This window comes from Pseudopodoces humilis, chromosome 4 (genome assembly GCF_049639895.1).
Source record: "Pseudopodoces humilis isolate 2021_Gansu_Grassland_sample_001 chromosome 4, ASM4963989v1, whole genome shotgun sequence".
Classification (NCBI taxonomy): Eukaryota; Metazoa; Chordata; class Aves; order Passeriformes; family Paridae; genus Pseudopodoces; species Pseudopodoces humilis.
Window position 1 is genome coordinate 62,482,882 of NC_142203.1, and position 26,012 is coordinate 62,508,893.

A 26,012-nucleotide genomic window follows, 5' to 3' on the forward strand; every position below is an offset into this window, starting at 1 on the left:
TTGAGTGTACTGAGAAAAATGGAGAGATGTTAACAGCCACATTTCACAACAGTAGGAAAAATGCTTGTGTAGCATTCACTGTCATAGCTGAGCATATGCTCTCCATGGTTCTTTAGTCATCTGCTTGGAGTGGGCTGCAGCGCTGAGGAAAAGACAATCTGTCTCTCTGTTAATGAAAAAGTATCTCTACAAAGTAGAGTTGATTAGTATAAGGGTAAACTCTTCAGTGTCTTAGAAACTGAGAAACATGGGGCAAAAATGCATTATCATTGTAAATAAATATTATCTTTTCTGCTTGCACAGCTCACATATTTATGGCATATGAAACACAAATACTGTAAAGATTTTAGTCTTTGAATACTTGAACAAAGAATACAAGAAATTTAAAATATTTTAACTAAACACATCTGAAAAATGTAGTAAACTGTGAATTTAATTTGTCAGATATAATAGCATCTCCTTTCAAAGTATGCCTGTGGTTTACTACAGGAATGCACAAACTCCTTCTAAAAGAGATAGTAGAAGCATTGGAAGAGGTCTAAAAGCATCAGTGCATAAGATAATCAACTCTCATTTCTCACCTGAATACCTTGACTCACATAGGGCTCCATGCTGCTGCCACCAGATTGCTTGATATAAACAAGCCCAACTGTGTGGATAGCTTGACTGTCTCTGTACTTCTCTGCTGGCTGCAGGGCAGGCATATTCCTTATATAGATCTGAAGCGGCAGGTGGCTGAGCAAATAAAAGTGAAGGTCCAACTCAGCACTGGTAACATGTTCTTACTTTTTCTCTCACCAGAAAACATGCTGCTGGCCTTCTATCAGACAACAGTAGTGACAACATAATGTTGTAAATGGGACTAAACATTCTTTCTTTTAATAAATAACGAGTGAAATCCTCTTAAATTGCTGAAGAAAAGTGGGAAGAAATGTTGCCAGCTGCACAAACCCACAGATTTTAAATTTTAAGTTTTGCCAGGAATCTGCCTTAGGCTGAATTTTAACAGATGGACAAAACAGAAGAGATTTTTTTTAAAGGGTTAGACAAAACAAAATACATTTCTCTTATACCCAGTAAGGGTAATTTTTAAAACAATTTCCAGAATGTCCAAAATTTTAAGAAAAAAATCACACTTGCTGAAGTGCTCTTTGGCAAGAAAGAAGCTTGGGTCTTTCTTCCAAATGCACATGCAAAATCTTTTAGTTAAAAAGTCCAGAGTCAGGAATGGAACCCACTAGTTCTGCTGCCAGGAAATATTTATTAAGTCCATTAGCAAAATGCCTGTCCTCTTTGTCTACATCAGTTCTAAAGATAACACTGATTTAGGTGGGAGTGTTGATCTGCAGGAGGGATGAAGGCTCTGCAGAGGGATCAGGACAGGCTGGATCAATGGGCTGAGGCCAATGGTGTGAGGTTCAACAAGGCCCAGTGCTGGGTCCTGCCCTTGGGTCACACCAACCCCAGGCAGTGCCACAGGCTGGGACAGAGTGGCTGGAAAGGACCTGGGGGTGCTGGTGCCAGCAGCTGAACATGAGCCAGGCTGTGCCCAGGTGGCCAAGAAGGCCAATGGCATCCTGGCCTGGCTCAGCAATAGTGTGGCCAGCAGGAGCAGGGCAGGGATTGTCCCCCTGTCCTGGGCACTGGTGAGGCCACACCTGGAGTGCTGTGTCCAGTTCTGGGCCCTGACTGCAGGAAAGACACTGAGGGGCTGGAGTGAGTCCAGAGAAGGGCAGGGGAGCTGGGGCAGGGTCTGGAGCACAAGTGCTGTGAGGAGCAGCTGAGGGAGCTGGAGGTGGATATCCTGGAGAAATGAAGACTCAAATGGACTCAAATGGAGACCTTACCACTCTCTACACATGCCTGGAAGGAGATTGTGACCAGGTGGAGGTTGCTCTCTTCTCCCAGGTAGCCTATGGCAGGATGAGAGGACATAGTCTAAAGTTGTTATGTGGGGAAGCTTAGATTGGACATTAGGAAATATTTCTACACAGAAAGTGTTTATGCACGGAAACAGACTGCCTATGGAAGTGTTAGAGCCAACATCTCTGGGGGTATTTAACAGATGTGTAGACATAGCACTTGGGAACATGTCCCTAGTGGGACTTGCCTCTGTCAATTGGAGTCAATGATCTCACAGGCCTTTTCCAGCCTAGATGATTCTATGATTCCAAGTCCATGTGAGAGTTCCCTCCCCTCTGTTAGGTGAAGAGATTTCATGATGGACTAGCCCTTTTAGAATTACAAATGAACATAACTGACAGGCAAAGAAAGGAAAAGATATTTTACGGGAAATACTAGTAAAGAATATGCATGACTACAAAACAAATGACTGTCAATCATGAATTTTAAAATAAGGGAGGCCTGATGCTTCCCACTGTCCTGTGGTTTTTCTTAGCAGGATGTGTGCCACAATTTTCAAAATACAGAGAAAAAGTCCAGAGAACATGACTCCATCACTCCCCAACAGATCCTCACTGACAAATTCCTAGTAGTGAATTTACATGTTTTTAAGATTTTCTTATTTTCTCACGTGTACTTTTATCATAGGCAATTTTTGAAACGTTGCGTATGCATAACTCATGTCTATACTAACCACATCTCACAATGCACAACATACAAAGATTATAAATCATGGAATAGCGTATTTTAAAGCATTTTAAAACTGCTTATTGTGACTTTCAGAAGCCACAGTTCTGGCAAACTGTATGATGCCCTAGAAAGCCTCTCTCTCATGAAAGCATGGATAAGTATCCCAGTGATACATGGATTTTAAAAATATCTGAGATGGCTTGGATGTTACTGGTTAAGGCCTTATACTTCATGTTCCTAATGCTTTCACTGTGATAACCCTTGGGAGTGAATAACTTCAGTCACTGAGAGCTGGGTTTTTTCAGTCAGTCTTACTTTTTCAGAAGACATGGACTTGCCAGACATACAAGGTCCCTTACAGCTTGCAAGGCTGCCATAGGCATGGAACAGACATCTGAAAATTCATTTACAGAGCACTACAAAGACTATCCATGTCCCTCTCCACTACATGTACCAGCCACACAGCCATCTCTCAGCATATTTTATATATTTCTCTTCAATAAAAGGACACTAAGCCTATAAAAGGAATGTGTCCATTATAGCAGTTACCATTTTGTCATGTATTTGTATCACAACTGGAAGGGGGAAAAATCATCTGAGTAGTGGAACTTCTTTATAATCACAAATCAATCTACATTCCAAGTAGAAGAAGTCAGACTATGGGAACCTGCTTTCAAACTTAAACAGCTAGTATCTTGTCTTCTGTAGCAGCTCTTGCCTCCAATTACTTATGGCAATTCAGGATGTTACTTTTGTTCAGTTGTGCATGTTGTACTGTTTGCCTCTGCCAGCTGTGATAGCTTATTCACCTCCCCTAAAACAGAGATTTCTTTAGCTGCAAGAAAGCTGCCCATGTGAACTGAAGAATGAAAGTCTGACAGCAAAAACTGGGACAATCCTTCCAGAGTCGTGTGTTCAATGTCACCATCTAGACATCATTTCTGAGGCAGTGCAATCAACAGGGAATAGTGCTGTGTGTTCTTCTCATTATACATGCTTGTAATTGAAATGTGCCTACTGCCACCACAGCTAGTTAGAAGTAATAAAAAGTACCTCTGAACAATCAGAACACTTGTAGGTACCTTAAAGACAGTGACAAAAGCTCTGGATTACTGATTGTACAATCTCTGGACCTCTTTTTATTTAGTGGTAAAACCAAATGTTTAGATCAATATTGAAAGGAGTTACACCTTCACACTGCTCTTCCAAAAGTACTTATTAAAATACAAACACTTTTCCATATTTATAATTTTAAAAAACTATTCAGGAAAGTTGTAAAAAACAGTTTAAAATTGTTTCATAAGTCTTCAGTTTCAGTTTTTCTTCCTCATCACTGGTTTAATAAGTGAAATTCCTTGGTAATAATTTGAAGATTTACCTATAATTTAGAAACAACTAGAACACTGAAGCAGTATATTCAACTTAATGAATATTATATCAGACAGGTATTAGTCCTGCAAGACATGGCTCTGTATAAGGAACTGAATAGAAGACATAACTCAGGCATATTTCTTGTTGCTAGTATCTATATTTATTAAAATATGATTGTGAAGAGGGATCTTAAGTACTTAAACTAAGTCAAGGAACACAGGAGAGCAGCTTGCAGGATTAAATCTGACAACTATTCAAACTTTAACTAGTGAACTAAGTCAACAAGTCAATACTTTTCAGCTATTTCTAACAGCATCCTTCCAGTACTGATGACGTGAGCAAAGTTAGGATGAAAAGATAAAAAAGATAGTTGAGCTCTGAAAAATCAGGAAAGATAATAGTTTAAAAGGTAGTGTAGGATCTGTCACAGAATCATACAATGATTTGGGTTGAAAGGGACCTTAAAGATCAGCTGTTTCCAATCCCCCTGCCATGGGCAGGGACACCTTTCATTGGATCAGGTTGTTGGATGGGAGCCCCATCCAACCTGACCTTGAGCAATTCCCAGGGATGGGGCATCCACAGTTTCTCTGGACAATATGTTCCAGTGCCTCACCAGTTTCAAAATAAAGAATTTCTTCCTAATATCTAATTTAAACCCACTTTCTTACAGTTTGAAGCCATTTCCCCTCATCCTGCCACTTCACGCTCCTGTAAAAACTCCCTTTCTGTCTTTCTTGTTGGCTCTCTTTAAGTACTGGTAGGTTGCAATTAGGTCATTCTGTTTAATGCTGATACTCACACAATATTGAAATGTACAAGTTTTAAAAAACGCTTCTTTATTTGGAACTTATCTGGAAGTTCCAGAAGGGAGGGATTTTTAAATTACAAGGACTTGTTTTTGTGGATTGATTATGCAATTATGTAGGAACATTGTGTGCAACAGGAGAAAAAAAACTATTGTTAATGTCAATTTACACTCCAGACCAATTAATGGTATTTCCATTTTTACAGAAACTGTATTTTTCTTGTATTACAGAGAAGGGATACAAGCCTGCAAATGAGTGAGCCTAGGACAGTATATAGCACTCTGAATAGTAACATGAATAGTAACTCTGAATAGTAACCTGTATGCACTAATTTTAGAAATGCTCACATTATTAGGCATTGTATGAAACAAGTATCATATTTTATATAAAAATTATTCAGAAATGTCTATATCTTTGTAGTGTCAAATCACAGTTCTTCAAACCAATACAGTCATAAGATAGTTATTTTTAAGAAAATAATTTTAAACAAAATTTATTTGGGATACATTTGCATTTAAACAAAAAGAAAATAAATATATTTAACATAGCAGAAATTTGAAGTGCCTTATCATAGTCATTTAGTCAGTCAGCTGAACATTGGTCAGAGAAAGCAACTTCTTAATAATTACTACAGCACTTCAGGTACCCAACAATGCAAGTATTAGCAAAAATAATAAACAATAATACACATACCACTAAAAAAATAAAATTAGAATTTGTTTTAAATTTTTTTCCTTTTCTTTTGTGGTGATGCTATCTCCATAAGGGTTGAATAAAGATCTGGCAGGTTATTAAACAGACAATAGTGTCATTAAAATATTTTTCTTCAAAAAAGATAGGCACTCAAAGCACACAAATATTCCATTAAATTTAGAAAGTGATTTGCATAAATAAAAGACACTTCAGAGAGCTGGTAAAAACCAGTAGGAATATTCTGTGATTTAATTTTACCTGCCTGTTCCAGAACTGTACCAGTTCTGAAGAACTGCTCTGAGATGCTGCAGTAGGACTTCCAGCACTCAGCATCAGGCCAGAACAGAAACCACTGAGATCATATTTACATATTTATCAGTACTCACTGGGAATGTTCAAAGTGTACCACAGAGAAAAAAAAATAAAAAAATAAAAATTCAAAAACATCAGTCAAATAATTATATGGACAGCTGCCATGTAACATTCATACTTGAAGTTCCAAATGCTTTGTAATATGTTTTCATCAAAGGATGCTAATAGTTGCAAAAGTAAGATTCTCCCTGCTTCATAAACACTAGCCAATATTAATATAAAATCTATTGGAAAACATTTATTTGCTAGTAAGTATGTGTATGTGTAAGTATGCATGGAAAGTAACGTAAGTAGGGTAGGATCAAATAAAAATAATTTTATTGCAAATTTCAAGCAAAGAGACAAAAGCTAAACAGCACATATTATGGATCTGGATCAATCCTCAATTAAATTGGCAGACATAGTTATATAATTGTAAATATAACTATTGTTTTCCTTCCTTGCTAACCCTGGTTTGCCATTTGACTTGATGGTGACCTTCTGTTGAGAAATAATCTTAAAAATATCTCACAGGGCATGAAACGTTAACTTGAGAGACAACAGCTTTGTTCTGCAGTCAGGTGCATCTTACTGGGTCATCTCATAGAAGTCTTGTTGCTTGTCTGTGCCCCAGTTTCTTCACTGAACAAATATATATGCCTCTATAAACAGGCTGCTGGTTTTTTTTTTATTTTTTATTTCTACATCTGAACTGTTCTGCATATGTTCAAGTTATATCAAAATAAAAAAAATAAAGGGAAGGAGAAATGTATTTACTACAGGTACAAGAATTTACTATGCTTGGCAGAAGGAGAATTTTCTTTATATTAATCTTAGTATATATTAGTATTATAGAGTCATACAAGGCACTGAAACTAATGATGTCACAGTACTTTGATGAAATAGAGAAAGTAATAAAAGTAATTTCACACAGACAACTAAAATGTCCTACTAAATTTTTAGTAGTGATTAATTAATCTAGGATGTAGGAAAGAGATGCAAAATAAATATTTTTCCCCTTTTGTTCTGCTAGTACTGATTTCTTGGAAATTTCATGTATAAATTTAATTTTTCTGTGTGTTTCTGCTAACATGGCCACAAAATCAAAATAAAACTTGACGAAAAAAGCTATACCTTCAGCTAAAGCAAGTCCATAACCTTTCAATGATTTTCAGCCATGGTGCAATCTTCAGGAATATTCACACACACCATGCTCTATTATTTCTTCTATGCGAATCAAAATTCTCTCATCTAAGGTATCATGGTGGGCCTCAGGAAAGTTCAGTTTCCTGGCTGAAAACAACATTAAGTTATTTGGAAGAATCCATTCTCCCAAAGCAAAACTACAGATTATGAAAATGCTTCCTCATCCTAACATCTCAGGATTGCTATTAAAAATTGCAAGATGCTGAGTTGTTAAGGTCAGTTAGGCCATACAAATACTTAGGAAAAATATCATTCAGAAGTTTACAAATAAGTGTACATTTCTTCTATACAGAAAAAAAAAAAACCAAACAAAAATCTAATACTTGATCATGGGGAGCAGAAAATATAAAAATGTCAGTTTTACTAGGATATATATATCTGTGTGGTTTATACACATGCTGTGTTTGAAAAGCATGCATAAAATCATATGTTACAAGTAATGCGATTATTTTCTTCTACAAAGAACTTCTCTTAAGTGAACTTCTCTTAAGTTATAAGGCATTTTGATGTAACAAACTCCTGTCATATCTATATAATGCCACCAGGGGAAATATAACATTTCCAGATTCTTCTCTTGTAGAAAGAGGGGAAGGTAGGCAGTGTTGGTCATTTTGGTAGGTCTGCAGTCCATGCTAAGTAAGAATAAATATGGCAAATGAGACATTAAATACAAGTGAAAGCAAATTTTGTCAAAGAAGGAATTGTATGTTCTTGCTGTGCACAATTTTCCTCATCCATAAATGAAGCATGATCACCATTAATCCAGTGCTCATTGCTTATCCAATTAAAAAAAATGTACATCAGAATCTGCTTACTGCAGCTGCAAATGTCTCCATTTCACTGTTCTGATTTACTCCACTACAAGTCTGTTTTTGTTCTCTACATGATTACTTGTTACTCTCCTAGGTTATGCTGGGAGAGACCATTCAGGTCAAGGACTGAATGCAAAAGTCCTGTGGAATATATTGTGGAGAAACAGCAAAAATTCCAAGGTTGCAACCATGGTACTCTGTCTGTGTGTGTGGAACAGCATTGTGTTAGACTTTTCACCCCTTCCCTTTGTTTCTGTCAAATATGATGTGAGTACATTCTTTCAGAAAGCTAAAAAACTGTAATAATTTCTTACTTTTTAATTATTGTTTGGTGACAGATATAGGATGAGGGAAGGAGGCAGCCATCATTTGGGGATAAAACACTAAGAGGTTTTTGTCTATCAGCAGCTGCGCATGAGCCATTAGCAGCTGTGCACACACTCTTCACTGTTTTAGAATAAAATCCTACAGAAATGTACTGCTCCAGATGGGGAAGGTTTATGTGTGTCAGTCCTCAACCAATCACTCTAGGAGCATATTCCTTCCTATGCTGGTCACTGCCCAGCCTTCAGCAATCCATCCTGGTGCATTTGTACTTGCCATCTTCTTCCACACTGGCACAATGGTAACATCTTCCACACTACAGACATTGACATCAACAGAACCTGGTGTGTGGAGTGCACTAGGCATAAGCATTCTGTTAGCACTGCAATTGCTGAGGATAGCCCTCAAATCCCACTTTGAAATACAGCCCCCAATGCACCAGACCCACACTATAAAAATGGTGGTGTGCAGATTTGCACATCTGTTTCTCTCCCAGATTTAAGCATCTATTGTGTAAAGGACAAAACATGTTAAAATTAAGCAAAAAATGCCATGGAAGTGCCATGAAAAATACCAGAGCCAAGCTTGTGAGTCTTTACTAATTCTTTCCTACTCTACTTTTAATGTGCAAAATGAAAATTGTGTCAAGAATGAGAGAAAAACAAACCTATGTCAAACCTATTCTAAATGGCAGGCCAGGACCCACATGTACATGCTGTAATACATGTTTTTGCAGGCAGACATAATGCTAGAGCTCCTGTAATAATATCTGCAGATACTGATTCCCCATCATTCTGTAACCCAAAAAACCTCACAGCTTTTGGGGCAAGTATCAGCATCTTTCCTTTTTCAGAGCAGGGACCAAGGCCCTCCTCCTTGCTCAAGCTGGTTTGTAAACAGCTTCTTATCGTTTGCTCTTTCATCTCCCACCTCACCCCACAGCTTCCCAATTACAACCTGCAATCACTCGGACAATGTGCGTAGAGATACTGAAGGCAATATATACCCTATTTCCTTTGACTTCTCGGAGTACCAGGAGCTAGAAATGCTCAGTCTCCTTCCTGTCCGACAGCTTTTTCGACGTTTTAGAAGCTTCTAAATTATAATTTATGTACTTAAATGTCAAGTGGAGCAAACTTAATGTGGACTCGAGTTTCCTACTGACATGCAAACAAAGGCCAAATCACCTCCTGGCATACGTGAAAAGGTTGTCTACGCACTCGGGAGCACCTGCCATTTTACCCCTTTCAGGGAGAAAAGGCAGGTGCCCGCGGCAGCACCGCCCTCCCGATGGGGACGGCATCCCTGGGTGGTCCAGCCGCGCTCGCAGCATCTCTCATGTTCCGTGCCCTGCGCTGATGGACTCGGCCCCGTGTTCGGTCCGCTCCAGGCTAAGGGACAAGGAAGAGCCGCCTGGCAGGAGTGTCTAACCGGGCTGATGTGTTTCGTCTGTGAAAATAAATGCCACTCAACAGCCGGCCTTCCCCGCTCACTCACACTCCGCCGATGTCCCCGTGCCGGACACACACTGCACTCTGAGCAGGACAAACCCAAAACGCCTCCGCGACTTCCAGTGCCGCCCCTCGACCCCTTGGCCAGACAGATCCCCGCTTCTTGCTCTCTCCCAGTCTGCCTGCTCCACAAGGAGCAACAGAGGCTTTCCAGGGGACCGGCGAGCCCGTGGAAACGCCCCACTGCATCACTCCCAGACACTGTTTCTCGCTCGGGCTGTACAGGCACGCTACCACCCCACGCCTTGCCCCTTGCTTTGCCCAGGGTGAAACATCCACCCACGTGCGTTCCTGTGCTCCTGTGGAGGCGCGGGCCCGGCGCTCGGGGCCCCTGTCCGTCCCTCCGGCTGCCCGCCCGGGCCCGGGCCCCTCAAGGACTCGCCGCTCAATGTCAGGGCGGCGGGCCGGCCGGCAGGGGGCGGGCGAGGGGCGGCGGAGCCCGCCCTGCGCGGAGCGCGCTCCGAGCCGGCGGCGCTGGTGATGCCGGGCGGCGCGGCGGCGCGGAGCTCAGCTCAGCCCAGCCCAGCCCAGCCCTGCCCAGCCCAGCCCAGCCTTGCCCATCCCAGCCCAGGGCGGCACAGCCGAGCCGCGCCGCTGAAGGGCACCGGCGGCGGCGGGGCTTCCCCGCGCTCTCCCGCGGCTGGGGTGCGCCCGCCCCGCAGCATGGAGGCTGGGGAGCGCAGCTCCTCCGCCGGCAGCCGGGACGATGGCAGCGCTAACTCCTTCCCAGCCAAGCCGGCGGCCTCGGCGGAGAAAGCCCAGAGCAGCCCAGGCAGCGGCGGCGTAAAGGAGCATGGCAACTCCGTGTGCTTCAAAGTGGACGGCGGCGGGGCCGAGGAGCCCGTGGTGGGCTTCGAGGATGCCGAGGGACCCCGGCGGCAGTACGGCTTCATGCAGCGGCAGTTCACCTCCATGCTGCAGCCGGGGGTCAACAAATTCTCCCTCCGCATGTTCGGCAGCCAGAAGGCGGTGGAGAAGGAGCAGGAAAGGGTTAAAACTGCGGGGTTCTGGATCATCCACCCCTACAGCGACTTCAGGTTAGCGCGGGGCTCACGGCGGGCGGGAGAGGGGTGGTCCCGGCGCCTCGCACCTCGCCCGGCGCAAACTTCGGCGGGCGCCGGAGCGGGCGGCGGGGCCGGGGCCGGCGCTGCCGGGGCTCGGCCCGCCGCCCCCCAGCGTGCTGCGCCGGGGACGGCCCCCCAGGCCCCGCGCCGGCCGGGGCGCCGCCCGCAGCCCCCGGGGCAGGATGCTGAGCTCTGTGCCTCTCCATCCCGCCGTCCCGGTCTGTGTGGCCGCAGGGCCGTCGGGCACGGCTCTGACCCGGGGGGGGATGAGAGCTCTCCAGGGGGGTTACACAGCTGCATCAGCATCAGTAAAATCCCGGTGTCTGCACACGCCTGCCTTTCCCCGAGCACCCGGTGTAAACACTTGTTTCAGGCGCTGCGAGAAGGAAGTGCGTCTCTGTCAGAGTTACAGTAAAATAAGTTTATCCAGGTGATGTGTGGAAAACTGTGTTTTCATAGGGAGACAGGTAAATGTAATGCCAAATCAGCACTGCTTTCACAGTAAGCTGCATGGATGCAGGATTGGAATATTCACACAGAAAGCAAGTAAGTGCGCAAGAAGTTACAGCTCCCTTTAAAATTACATTTAAAGTGTAAGATTATTTCATTCCATACTCTGTGCCAGCTGGCTGTATGCCTTTACAAATGTAACACTCTCGATGATATTTTCTGAGGAACTATCAATGTCGTTAAGCATATTTAATCAACAGCTTGAATTGAACAAACTGCATCTATATGATAAGTGAATTATTGGCATAATATCATCCGGTGCACGGAGACTGTGTTTAAAAAAAAGAAAATCCAGGATGTTCAATAGTTACATGGATCTTCTAAGAAAAAACTGGGTTAAACAGAACATTCTTTCAGTGACAACAGGAGGAAATACTTTGAAAGTCCAAGTTTCTGCGGGACTGCTTGGAGTGAGGTGTTTCACAAAGAGCCGTGATAACAGCTTGCAGCTGAGCCTGAGAGCAGTACAGCTACAGGAGTGGAGGAGCACGGCAGCACTCAGTTAGAAATCGTGCTTCAAGTCCCTGCCTGTTTTCCTGGTTTCCTGAACTCAATAAACTGCACTCGTTCTTTTCCTAGAGTATCTTTTCAACCCTTGCATGTCAGCTCAGCTGCATTAGCAGGTGCATTAAAGGGAGAGAGCGAACCAAGCACCTACACACTCCCTTTCTACCAGCAAGAGGGGGACGTAGCAGGTCACATCTAGTGCTGTAGTAACATGCATAGGGAATTGGGGGCTTTGATATCCTCTTCCTTGTGTGTGTGTGCATGAGTAACTTAATTCATTTAAGGATTCTGTTGAAATGAATGAGGTTATTCTTGGGAATAATTTTCCTTGTTCTGTTGTAAGCTTGGTTTCTGAGGTGTACACCCAAACATTGTTTTGGGCAGTAGGAACTTACTTGTTATATTTGTATGTAACTTTCATGGCATGTAACTTTTTAAGCTGTTCTGTGAAATAGGTGATAAACATGTTCATTTTGTTTCATTACAGAAATATCTTCTAATTCTGTCCTGATTCTTTGAGTGGGAAGGTTTAGAGATTGTAGAATGTTTCCCTTTTTTTTTTCAATAGGAGTAAACAACATTGCAGTTTTTCCAGGTCTGTTTGCATATTCTTAAATTAACTGGTATTTCTGGTGCTTTTTAAAGTTTAGTATTTAATTTTTAAATAAATTTCTTAGTCTTTCATTAGTATTGGGATGGTGTGGCCAGCTCCAGACCCAATATTTTAGCCAGTAGGTCTCTTTCAGAGAGAAATAGAAGATGTGCGTGTTGTTTTTCCCAAAACAATTGCATCTGTCTAGTGCTACAACTCTTTCTGGGTGGCAGTGCAAAATGTGTGAAGAAGTTGAACTATACAGTATATTCACCTTATTTTAATTTTAATGGGAATTACAGCAGCACTTTCAAGGGCCATCAAACAGTGTCTCTATACCAGAATGAATTCATTTGTGAGGATGGATTTGCCTGGATTTTTTTTTTTTTATGTTATTTGTAGCAATGCTTTTTTTTATGTTATTTGTAGCAACACTGACACAGCGGCATGGGAATACCTGTGTCAGTGTTGATACCATCAGGGGAAAGAACTAAATTTTCTACCAAAATAAGAAGAAAAAGGTTTAAAGCTGAGTATTTTATGGTATCCTAATGAGAAGATATATAATGCATTTGTAAATGCAGCTCTTATTAAGGTATTTGTGGCATATATGAAAACAGACATGTCAGTAAACTTTAAATGTAGACACACTTAGGAAAATACTGGGTTAACCATGTAAAACGTGGGAAAATTCTGGTATAGGCTTCTCTGGACTCTTTTATTTTTTTCCTAGTTCTGCATGCTTGTATGCGTTTCCTGGGATAGTTTGACATACTTGGTTTTATCTCTGGATTTCATTCTCATGGTTTTTTGTGAAACAGTATACTCATCTACACCAAACGGTGTTTTGTTGTGACGTTTGGAGGAGTGGGCAGCATCCTGCTGCCCTCCTGCCCCTTGTTTTGGTGTGAACAGAGCATGGAAGCTGTGTCTCTGAACTCGGTGCTATGTAAATTGGTTACTTGCAGCCTTGTGGGGCTTGTCTTTCGTTTTTATGGCTCTCCATTCTGCATGTGTTTCAGGGAAGGGTTGTCTCTTTGTCAGGCAGATACACCCTTGGAGGATTAAATTCAATAAGTATTACATAATTTTTCCACAAGGGGACCATTTTGATCCTGGTTGTCTTTTCCCAGTCTTCTGAGGTTAATGTGTAATTTGGAAGCTGTTACATAAACTGAGCACCTAATGTACATCAAACCCAGCACAAGGCTTCTCTATCACTTTGCAGCTAGGATTACTGTATCTCTAAAGCTGGACAACAATTCTGTGTAATTGCATGAGTCACAAAAGTGAATTTATCAGTCAGAGTTTGCTGGAGTCCTGTGTGTATTCTGTGAGATACTGAGTGCCTCCAGCTGTCCATTCTCATATGTGGAAGAATGAGCCTTCTGGAGAGCATCACTGGTCCAGCCCTGTGGTCTTGCAGCCCCTGGATAAGAGCAGGAGAAAGCTGACAGGAGATGGGAGCAACTGCATATGGTTCTGGTGCTGCCACACACATTTCATTTATTTAATAGGAGATTCATGGTGGACATGGGCCTTTGGATGACTTTATATGTTATGGCCTTGTGTTTTTGATGGAAATGCACGTGACTGATTTTTAGATGATTAATTGCTCTGTGTCCTTTGGCATGTCAGGAGTTTCTTTAATGTTCAGAGGGCTGGCTTGCATGTGCCTGGGCTGCTCATCCAACCCTGTAGCATCTCCCTCCCTCCCTCCCTCCCCCCCTCCTTCCCTCCCCACAAAGAAACTCACGCTGTCAAGGAAATCTTGGGTTTAGTACTACATTGGCTAGGGCATCTGTAGTCAGCAATCTATAAAGAAAACAGAATTTCTACCAGAGTGGCATCTTTTGACCAGAAATAGCAATGTATGAGACAGACTGAGTGGAAATAATACATGTATGTGTAAATGTAGCCTTCACACTCTGATGGTTACAGTCAGCTTGATGTTTGGGAACAGCCTTTGTCTGAAAGTGGGGACAAAAATTTTGACTGACTTCAAGATGAAGTAAGACTGTGATGTGGCATTGTCGGAGTAGCAGGTAAAGAGGTGCAGTGCAGACAGAGTTGAGGGTGTTTTTCCCTGTGTAAATAATACAAAGTAGAAACTAATAGGAAACACTAGGGAAAAACAAAAATTTGACATTTTATCTCTCTGGGTAACTTCTCATTTATCCAAGAAACTCAAGGCCTTATTTTAATGATAACAGTAAAGTAAAAGCAGAATAATTTCTAAAACTTGAACAGAAAATTTTAGAATGTAGTGAATAGTAAATGTTTGCCAGATTTTATTTTAGCTTGTGTGCTGCTCCAGTTTCAAAACCTTTTTGTATGCACATTTAAGGCATCATGTGAATGTTTGAAGTTTATGATAAAAATCTCTGTAAACCATTGAAGGTCTTGTTGCTAATACCTTGTAAGTAATTTCATGCCAGGTTTCAGCGGGTTTTAATCAAGGTGAAAGACACAATATTTGCATGTGTCTGTCTGGGTAGTTATAGAAGAATTTGCTTCTGTTGCTGTTAAAAAACATTCTGTTATATTATGCAGTTTTATGCAACTCATCCATGTTGTCATACACATGTACAGCTTCAATTTTCACGTGTGTGCCAAACTGTAAGTCACAATTGCCATGGTTTAGTGTGCCTCATGTTTTTTTTTAATTATACTTTTTTTTTTTTTAAGATTTGAACTTACATTTTCATTATGAATCGATATTCTTTTTAATTTTCATCTATCTTTTGGACCTGTCTTTGACCACCAGCAGTTGCCTTAACATCATAGACTGTGCATGTTATATGTGCAGCTCACAATCAACTTTCCAAAATTCATGTATGCTTTGGTTTAAAACTTGCTTTTTGGGACCAGTCTTAAGAGTCCATGTTATACCTATCTTAAGTTGTGTCTTAAGAAGCTTAGGGTAAGCATCTTGTGCTTCTCTTTTGTCACATGTTTTTAATGTCTCTCTTGACACTAATGAGATTTATGTTTTTGTGAGCTGTTACATACTTAGGTTTATATAGAGCAGTAGAGTTGGAAGGTGATGCTATATGCAGTGAAGACAAAATATATTGTACTAGACTTAAATGTAATTGATAGAGGTATATGTATTCAAAATTATATACATATTATTTAATACATAATGTATTAAATACATTAAATAAATCATGTCTATATTGGTCTGTATTAAATAGTTCAGATATAAATTTGCATGGGTTTTAATGGATACATTATGTCACTGGTAGTGTAGGAATATGAAATGGCCAAGTTTTGTATTCTCAAGGTAGTAATTTCTTGTTGCTCCGGATTTGTCATGAGATTCTATTGCAGAATTGACATTTCTGAATTCACTAAAAAAAAATCTAATCATAGAATTGTAATTGTACTATATACTGTACATTCCTTATGCAAACAATTTAAAAAAAAATGTTTTTATGAATGGAGCACAGATTCAGCTGGGGCTATCTTTCATATATCATTTTCAAATACTACTGTTGTGACTATAACTTTTAGCTCTACTAAAGAAAAAAATTGAACAGATAAATTAGTCCTATTGCTAGATGTTCAGCCCTTACATTTGGCTAAACATGAAGAACCATTATGTATTAAGCTTCATAATAGTTCCCCAGGTAAAATGCAACTCTCATAAAGGCAGCCTGAAGAGAAATACAATAATGGTCCTCAAATGCATAAACGGATGTTACAAAGAGGAAGGAAATTATATCAAAGTAATGGAGTGGAATTGCACCAACAAATATCTGAATCAGATGTTTAGGAGGCAGGACCAAAAATAAGCAACAAAATATTCTACTGGAAATGTTCCGATGTGAAATACAGAAATGCGTTAGGTTGTTTTTTATCTCCAGTCCCTCTTATTTTTCATATTGAATAGTGCCTCATCATGGGTTATCACAGATTCATTTGTTATGAAATCTAGTTGACTAAAGCTAACTACTGACTTTTCCCTTTGTACCACTTGTAAGCAGGGATGCGTGAGAGAAAATAGGGATAGAGAGGTGCATTTTGTGCTTTTGGACTCACGAGGGCCGTGTACTCTTGTCTGCTTTGAGATTTTCTTCAGGAGCTACTAAAGCAAGGCAGTGGAGTCCAGCCAGGGCTGGTGCAGCAGCCACTTGCCTTCCAGACCTCTAGGGCATGTGGGAAGCTGTATGCCCTTGTTTTTCAAGAAAAGTGATTCATTTTATTAATAAGACATCCTTCTGTCTCTGGATATGTAGAATACTAATGCATAGTTTGAGCTCGCTTATATGTTGAACAATTGCCAGTTTTCATTCATTCTAGTTCTGGAATAACAGTCTATTCACTGCATTTTCTTTCGTACTCTTGTCATGTTTCTTACTTGAACACTGAATAAAGTTTAGGGGAGAGAAAGAGCTGAACAAGCATAACTCAAATAATTCCTCAGTTCTCTGAGTTACTTATGTAACTTGGGAGATGTTGAAGATCTCTAGGAGCACCTACGAACAAGTACAAAAGTACATTTTTTTCTGCAAGATGCTTACTTTTACAATATTCACTTTCTACACAATCAGTGTAAAGGCAAGTATGTTCATCATGATTTTGAGGTAAGTTTAGAAAGAAACCACAACAAAATAAAATAAACACCAAATGTTACAGAATTCCTGTGAGTAATTCTGTAACATACAAGTCAAAGATAATATTTTGGGGACATTATATATGAGTCTTTAAAATTTAACCCAGGACAGTCAATGTCATGGGACTTCCTCTGCAGTTTTCTGATCTTTTTGTTTTTACTGCAGTGAGAAATAAGTGCTTGAGAAATATGAAGTATCTGTATCTCTGTATACACCTACGAAAAATTAGGTCTCGTAAGATCATCATCATGCCTGGACCTGTGGTGAAAATGTACTGATTCTGGTATTCCAATTGGTTGTTTTAGCATGTCTACACATTTTTAAATGTGTTCTGTGACTTCATTTATTTAGCACATCAAAATAAGTGATGCTTGTAATTGAGTCAGTAAAAGTTTTTTGTTCATCTTAGCTTTCTTAGACTTGGGTATATGAAGGGAACTGTGGATTGGAAAACTGTGTAAAAGCATCAAGTAATACATAAAGGTCTAGATTTGTGATTCAACTGGGTGTTTAGTGACTACAGAAGCTAATTGGAAGATGCATGGGATTTGATAAGTTGCTTTAGGTTTTCTTGTGTGTCTAGCGGGGAGTTTATATAATGAAGTCAAAATTTGAATGGCTCAGTTTCTGATTGTTCAGCCTGGAAGTAGCAGAAATAGAGATGTATGAATTCAGACATCACCTAGAAAGTATCAGTCTTTACTGCTGCATTTCTGCCTACCTAAGATCAGTGGCACTGTAATATTTAAGTAAACTTTGTCAGCTTTTATGAGAGATCCGATTTGAAGCTATAAGAAGGCAAAAAACTATTTTTAAAGAGGATTGTAAATTACGAGAAATTGAAATTTACTTAATTTGATAATAAATAAGAACTATCTACTCTCACCTTTGCTTTCACTCAACAGCATGCCTGAGAACTGTTTTCTATGTCAATATACATTTTTTTGAGAGAGGAAACTTTTAACCTACTTTGCAACGCTTAATTTTTAACCTGACTGTACAGTTCTTGTTAATTGCTTGAAAGTCCTTTAGCTGTCTAATTCCTGATTCTTTCCCAGAGGCATGATTTAATTTTAAAAATCATAGTGTATTTAGCTCTAATTATTGGAGAGCTTGTTCTAGACACATAGTAAGGTATGTTAATGACCAAAAACTGTATCAGCTGGAGTCAATGTCAGTACTACCTCAAGGACACTGTCATTTAGCTTCTATAAAATCTCTGCTAATATCTTTTAATCTGATGATAGTCAGATTTGGGCAAGCTGCATGGTATTTTTCAATAATCTTATTGCCTTGTAGTGCTATGCAGCTGGAATAAGCATGGAATAAACTTATGTTCAGAAAATGTTCATTTAATTACAAAAGAGCTGCATACTGTTTCTATTACATATTTTAAAAAACCCAAAACTAACCCCAAAGCCATTTTCCTTTTCACCAGTGAAGTACCCAAAAGTTAAGTTACATTATATAGCTAAGAATAGGATTTTGTTTTTATTTGATTATCTTCAGTGTTGTTTATGTGTATCTATTATTGAATTAAGCATGCCATTTAATAAATATTTTGAATTAAGCATGCCATTTAATAAATATTTTGATACAGTATTGGAATTTAGTGTTCTACTGCTATTAAGTTTCTATCTCTAAAAATGCCATATTTATTAAAAAGTCATATTAAGATATTTTATTTTTAGCTGAAAAAGCAGAGGTTACTTTATGCTGACAGTCAAAATTACGTTGGTTCTGTTTTTGTTTTGTTTGTTTGTTTTTGAGTGAGTTTGTTTTTAAAATGACTTGAAAATAACTAATATACATAAAACCAGTTTTTACTACTGGGGAGGGGTTTATGTGATTATCTTTTTCATCCAATTCTGTCTGAAAATCACCCAATCTTATATTTGCAGTAAACCTCCAGTATATAAAGAGCCCCACAGGAATGAATTGTGCCATCATAGAATCAAAACTTCCAATTCTATACATGTTGTACTCTGGTTGCCTAGAGTTTTTTTGTCCTCTTATGTCAGCAGACTCAGGTGTGGAAATATTGATGTTTCCTTAGCTGTTTCCGTTGCATTTTACAGTAATTTATCAGATCCTCCAAGAAGCACCTTTCTTCATGGCATGACTGCAGCAATAGACAGTGTGGGGATGAAATGATCTGGCCTTAATGCAAATATGCAGATTGCAGTAAATTTAGAGTAATACATCATGATATATATCAATAACAAGTAATTGGTCTATCTTTTTCTAGGGAAAAGCTGTGGAAAATACACAGGACTTTCATAAGATACATAGAGTAAGATTTATCCAGTTCTACCCAGGAGATGGAACAAAAGCATGGCTGCAAACCCATGGAGATGCAGTCAAGCTTTCACATGGCTAGTGAGAGGTTTTCCATCAGGCTCTTGAATTATTTCTGTCTAGTTCATTCCAGGAGGGCTTATTATTTATGTCTGGCAGAGAAATTGCTGCGAAACCTGTAGCAGGTGCTACTACTCCCTAAACATCTTATTACTGCCTGGCAGTAGACACTTGCAAGCTTCTGGGTTCCTCAAGCACATCTAGGGCTGCAGGATCCTTGGGGTAGCTGCATATGAGCTTGTTAGCACTTGATTTTTCAGTGAAGGCAAGAGCCAAGCTTGTCTGTAACTCTGATTCACCTTGTCTTTTGTGCCAGACAAGTGCTGTGGTAACAAAAAGAATTGCTTTTCCAGCTTGGGATTAGTCTGATAGTTTGAAACTTGGAAACAAAACAAAGGAAGCAAAATAAATCAAGCATATACCTCAAATTCCAGTCGTTAATTAGGTACCTTTCTCATATACCCCCTTTACCAATTGTTCTTAAGAGCTGTTTTTCAGAGCAGTGTGTCCAGTGCTCATGGAAATTCTTATCTAGATGACAGCCTAAGTACTGAATCTTGCTTTTTCTTCTGTTTATAGAATTTCGTTACATAATTTATTTATAGAATTTCTTATTTTCTTATTTTCTAATTTTCAATTAGTGAAATCATGCTATAGGCAACTTGCGTTGAAAAGTTCCTAGCAGCAGATCGATGTTGTCTCTGAAAGAGTATTTTTTTTGGAACCAACTTCTCTTTCCCCCTCATTCTGTCTTCATCTCTTTTGTCTCCTACATCTCTTTCTATTCCTTTAAATAAATGGAAATAATGGTATTTGGTTTTTTTAAATTTGTTAATTCTGTGTAGTTTTCCATTCTTAGTCTGTTAGCTAGAAGATACTGAGCTGTATGTGCAAACTAGCAGGGAGAAGTTAGTTTAGGTATTCTTCATAGCCACTTGCAGTTTGTAAAATGCCTTGTAGTAATTAAAAAAAACCCTTAATGTATATTTTCCATTTGACTTGGACAGGTTAGCAGCTTTCTGTTGAGAACTGCAGTGTGATGCAGTTGCCTATACTGTTACCATACTCTGTTAAACAGGCACTTTGCCGAAATTGTCCCTTCAGCTTGTATATTGCCAGCATGGGAATTCAAGTCTTGCATACATCTACCACATTAAAGATATAATTATCAGAAGCACAGTTTTGTAATGCAAAGGGAGTGTGGTACCAAGAGTAAGCACTGCCAGATGGTAGGCAATCTATCAGAGCGTTTAAAAAGGGTCAGATTTGAAAATGTCTGAAATCCAATGGCTTATTAAGCAGAAGACGTTAAATGTGTGGGAAAAGTGAGAGATGAGTAACCTAAGCATGAGGTGCCCACATGACCAAACAGACTTTTAATTGCATGCATTCTGTCAGTATTATATGAAATATTGTTTTTGCTAAATTAAATGTGGTTTTGATATTTGGAACAGAATATTAAATCCAGTGATATACTGCTGGGTGTTGAAAAGTTCAGCAGGATTTGTACATGTTCTTACTGTTTATTTATTGAAGTAATGAATTTATTATGATGGTTCATCTCTCTGTAATTGAAAAAGAAGTCAAAAAACAATTTCAAGGTTTTTGTGTTGAAAATAATTAAATCCAGTATGTAATAATTGTATTATTTAATATACGTATTATTAGGTAGATGTGAATTAAGTACAACATAAATTGTGACTGAATCCAGTTAAATGTCTCTGGTTTTACATTGCTGTTTAAAGGTCCTAACTATGCCTTTTAAGATTTCTTGTTTCACTTTGAACTGTTCTCTATTCTTGTTTCCTAAAGTTAGATTTTTCTTTAGTCTGCCCGTGTGTTGCCCTCTGTCGTTCACATGCACACTAATTTTCTTCTGGCAAGAGGAGATTCTCATTAAACAGGTCTGAGGAATACTCTGTCAGTATTATACAATCAGGCAGTGTTATTCAGCAGTTTCCGCCACCATCCCCCTCATTCCCCAGGACTGTATGAGCACTCCTCGATGTGACTGTGGTTGTTTCTGTAATTTCTAAGCTGCAGCCAACTTTTACATTCTCCACAGGCTAGACCAAATTTATCTTTTCTGTGGAAGGGATGGGAGAGCTGCAGTGAACTTCCACTCCCACACTTGTTCCTCATAGCACGACTAGAGTTCAGACTTCCTTCAGGGAAGGAGAGCTAGCTTTGTAGCCTGGGAATGCAGGTACCATGAATCTGCCTAAAATGGTGGCAGATGTTCCTGCTGGGGCTGCTGACTCGTGATTCCGTGAAGTGTCACTGAATAGCAGTTTGTCTGCATTGAATGTGCACGCTGATTTTGTGCCACTGGCAAAATGAGCAAATGGAATATGGTATTTAACTTGGTTTCATGTTTCCAGTAAAAATTTTTCCATTTCTGGAACGGCTTTGAAAGTGTCATTTTTACCCAGTGCTCTGCACAGTGTGCAAATCTATAGGATGTTAGATGTTAGATGAAGATCTGAGATGGAAGTCAGGAACCCATCTATCTTTGGATTTCAGGACCTAGATACTTGTAAGCATCTGGACTCCATGCCTGAACATCTTTCAGAATTCCAGTCATAAGGAGCCCAAAGTGGTAAACTTGATTTTTTAAAAACCATCGCCCATGGGTGCTGTGCATTTTCCAGAACTAGTGTGTCAGAATAATGCAAATATGTTTCAGCTTCCATTTTTGTTGTATTACATACTTTGATTTGCAATTTACAGATCAGTATATATTCTAAGATTATGTGGAAAAACTTCGTTAATAATTTTTCACTCTCAATTACTTTCTGTTCTCCACCAATAAATTATTAATATCTATTTGGCAGTTCTAATTACTAAACATCTTTAAACACATTTGATTAGTTCATAACTCACTGTCCTCCAAAAAATGAAACATAAATATTTGGCTAAATTAGATTTTGTCTTTCTGAGGAATATTGGCTTGTGGCTTAAACCTCTTATGAGATCTTCAAAGTAAAATGTTTTCATTTGCTGAAAGGCAGAAACCTATTTATTATATTTAGACAACTGCATTTTGAGTGAATATGGATGGAAGATAAAGATGGGCATCTGGTGTTTTAGTCACCACAGAAAGGGCAGCTCATTTTTTTTTTGCTGTGTCAAAGCAAGAGTCATCTATCAGTATGGAAGTAAAGAGCTTCCTTGGTATTTTTGCGGTTGTTTATAGTTCAGGTCATGGGTCCCTGACCAAAGTTTCTCTGAGTGCTTATTTTAGAGCTGCTTATCAGTGGCTACAATTATAGGCAACTTTATTTGGGCTCAAACACTTCCCTCTGCAACCCCTAACCTGCAGTGGGTGTCTGATGTCAAGACCAGCCCATTGTTAAGGGATGCAGACTGTTTTGTTTGCACACGCAAAGATTGGAGAAAGAATTTTTACATGAAGAGACTTAGACTTCAAAGTTACCTGTCAAAGTCACTCTACCAAAATATAAAGTGGAGAATCAGATTATTAAATAATTCCCTTTTATATTTTTTTCTGATAAATATTTATAGGTGAGGCATATAACAAAGCCTGTAGTTAAGTTTGAATAAATTTTCAAATCTTAATATCTTTAGCAATCTTTCATTTTTCAGTCTGAAAACTGGCATGTTTTTCTGATGCCTAAAGTGACTTGCTCTCTTACAAAAATGAATAAAGGCAGTGTGGAGGAAAAAACTTCTATCTAGTGTACGTATTTTGTATAACAACTCCACTTGAGATGATTCTGTCTCAATGGAGATAGAACAGAATTTTGAATTAATTTAGGTCTTGGTAAAATGTATCTTCCAGTGGCTCAATAACCATCTCATATGACTAAGTTAAAACAAAATGCTTGACAAATGTATTTCAAGCAAATAGTCTGCTGTAATTCAATAAATACTTTCTACGCATGGTTTGTAAATTTATTACATACTGGTTTTAGGATCTCAGTCATGTGTGTCATTATTGCATATACTTGTGATAAAATGTAATAAACCCTCATGTTTAATCACAAGCAAGCAATGGAAATTGCCTTCTGTATGGCTGGCAAAGCTGTGCCCAAAGGAGAAAAAGCATCAATTCATGTAAAGGCATCTTCTGGTGCTTGATATTTTGGGCTATCTCCTGTTCTACAAATAACAAAGCCATTCAATTATTAAGCTCACATTTGCTGGTTTGGGTTTTTTGCAAGGAATTTGTTTCCTTTTTAAGAATAACTGAAGTAATGTAATTGAAAAAAACCCACCCTTTGTTTCCTTATATTGGATTAAACTGCAAAAGGGTCATTCATCAATCGCATACCATTACACTGACCAATGTTTATAAATGTCAGAGATGGGTGTTACGTCCCCAGAAATTTGGTTTGTGTTCCAAACCTGCCCCCTTGGCTGAGCTGCTCTCAGCAGCAGCAGCAGCACACGAGGCTTTGCTCAGCCCAGCTCGCGTGGAGCTTTCTGGAGCATTACAGGGCTGGGGAGGGGAGCAGAGGCAGAGCTGACAAGGTCTCAGTTACTTAGGGCAGTAACTAGAGCATCTCTGAGCATAAAGCATGCTCTTCCTTGTTTACTTGGCTTGCTCTTCTGGGTTTTCCTTTTTTGTTTTAAGCAAGTGAATATCAGGTCTATCTGATCACTGCTCTGTCTAGCTGCATAATGCGCTGATTTGTTTTGGCAATGTGGGCGGAGCGCTATGCTGTCAAAAGGATGGTAACACTGGGATGTGCAGTATGCAAACTGGAAAATTTTAAAGAAATTGTAAAATTAGCATTCTATCTGCTTAAATACCATGGAAGGCAAATGGCTAGCAGAGAGATATTAATACAAGCTGAGTAATAAGAAAGGTGGGGTGCGTCCCCCTGTAAAAAGGTGTTAATAAAATACATGGGGAAAGGTATAATCAAGCTTGTGAAGGATTACTCCTTTCACTTCTTACGTGTTGTGCACACTGTATTTTCAATTAGTTTATGTTTTAGATAAATTGATATTATTATTTCAGTTAATAAAATTATTAAAATAACAATTCCATAATCTAACCATTTTCAGTGTATTTGAGTGCATACCTAAACATCTTCTTTGTCTTCTTAGGAATTAAAATAGTTCAGCGTGGATGTTGAAACTGTAGAATAATTTTCTTCCTCTGCTGGAGAGGATTTGAACCTGTGCACTGACTTTGCATAGTACTTCTGGTATGGACACTTCCAATAACAATATCACCTCTCAGAGTTGTTCTGCTTTGGTGGAACAAAGAACTGAGAACGCCTCTCCTGTCTCGTCATTGCCTTCCTTGGGAACAAGATTTTGTTCCTGTTCTAGTTTATATTTGTTCAGGAAGAGAGAACATAACAGCAGCATACCTCACTTCAGGAGGCACCGTATGGCTCAGGGAAAGCAAACTCCCTGAGGTGTGGGAGATCCTGCCTACAGATAGATGAGGAAATCCAGTGGATGTTCACAGGTGTTGATGAAAGCTCTAGGTATTGACTTGTTTTTTGAAAGGAGGATGCATGTGACATGACCCTAATTACTTACCATGTTGCTCTGCCATGAATCTGCCACGAAATAAAAATTGTCTGAAATATATTTGAATCTTTTTCATCAAAGTATAAGTAAAAATTCATAAAATTTTAATTAAATTTGATTTGAACACAGATTCATCATTTTCTGATGTTATTTTTAGAACAAGTTATTAATATATTTTTAAAGGATATAACATAGATTTATTACCATTTTAAGCAAATTATTTACTACAGTGTGATGATATTCATGGATTATAATAAAAGAACTTGCTGATTCTTAAGTGTACTTTCATTGATTTTAAAGGGTTAAAATATCAGTATTTATTTTTATATTCAAGGAGACGTAGGCTTTTTAGCCAAAAGTCAGCTATAAATAGTTTTAAAAGGGAATAATAATTAAACTTGAGATACATATGCAGTGTTGATTACTCGGTCTTGCATTGGAGTCTTGCACATCTGTGTAGATATATAGGATGACTGTAAATACTCAGTCATGTATATTTGTTTTCATTTATGATGTGGGAGTACATCAGCTTGTTTCTTATCTATCTATGGTTCTTTCATGCTTTTTCACATCTCTAATTTTTTCCTTCATGAAGTTTGAAGACTGGCTCTTTTTTTCCTTCGGTTTGAAAATAGTGCCCATTCTTGCCTTCAGTGCACTTTGTCAAGAAATGATACACCAAGTCCTACTTTGAAGCTGCTCTTCTGAATGTACTGTATCATTTTACAGCTACACACAAAGCCAGTTTTATCTCTGATTATCAGAATAAAATTGTTAGTAGAAGTATTTATGTCAAATCTAAGTTGATGGTTCTAGCCTTGGGGTGTTTTGGTTTGTTTTGGTTTTTCTTTGTTTGTTTTTTGTTATCAGAGGTATTAATCTGAAAACATGAATTGTCCCACCTCATTTGGTGGTCATGGCCAGTGTGCTGACCAAACACTATGCTTGAGATCTATCAATAGCTACTAAATGACGCCTTCCTCGCAATCTCTTTCTGTGAAGTAAGGAAAATAGAATTTTCCCTATCAGCAGAAACTTCAAGATTATACTGATAATTAAGAGATTGAATTGGTTAAAATAAAATCTGTGGAAAAAAAATATTACATGATATTGATTGGTTTTTCTAATTTTTGGAGGGGCATTAGGAAGCTAGCTTCCTTTTCACTTGGTTCTTTGTTGAGA

The 26,012-nt window shown here is 39.0% G+C and overlaps 1 protein-coding gene across 1 annotated transcript in view; it reads left to right on the forward strand.

The window, feature by feature from the left end:
• Nucleotides 1-10,156: 10,156 nt before the first annotated feature.
• HCN1 (hyperpolarization activated cyclic nucleotide gated potassium channel 1) overlaps nt 10,157-26,012 on the forward strand; it is a 192,124-nt gene continuing 176,268 nt past the window's right edge. Inside the window, exon 1 of the mRNA XM_005532409.2 lies at nt 10,157-10,706. Coding sequence (XP_005532466.2) covers nt 10,333-10,706 — 374 coding nt within the window. The 5' untranslated portion in view covers nt 10,157-10,332. The remainder of the gene's footprint in view (nt 10,707-26,012) is intronic.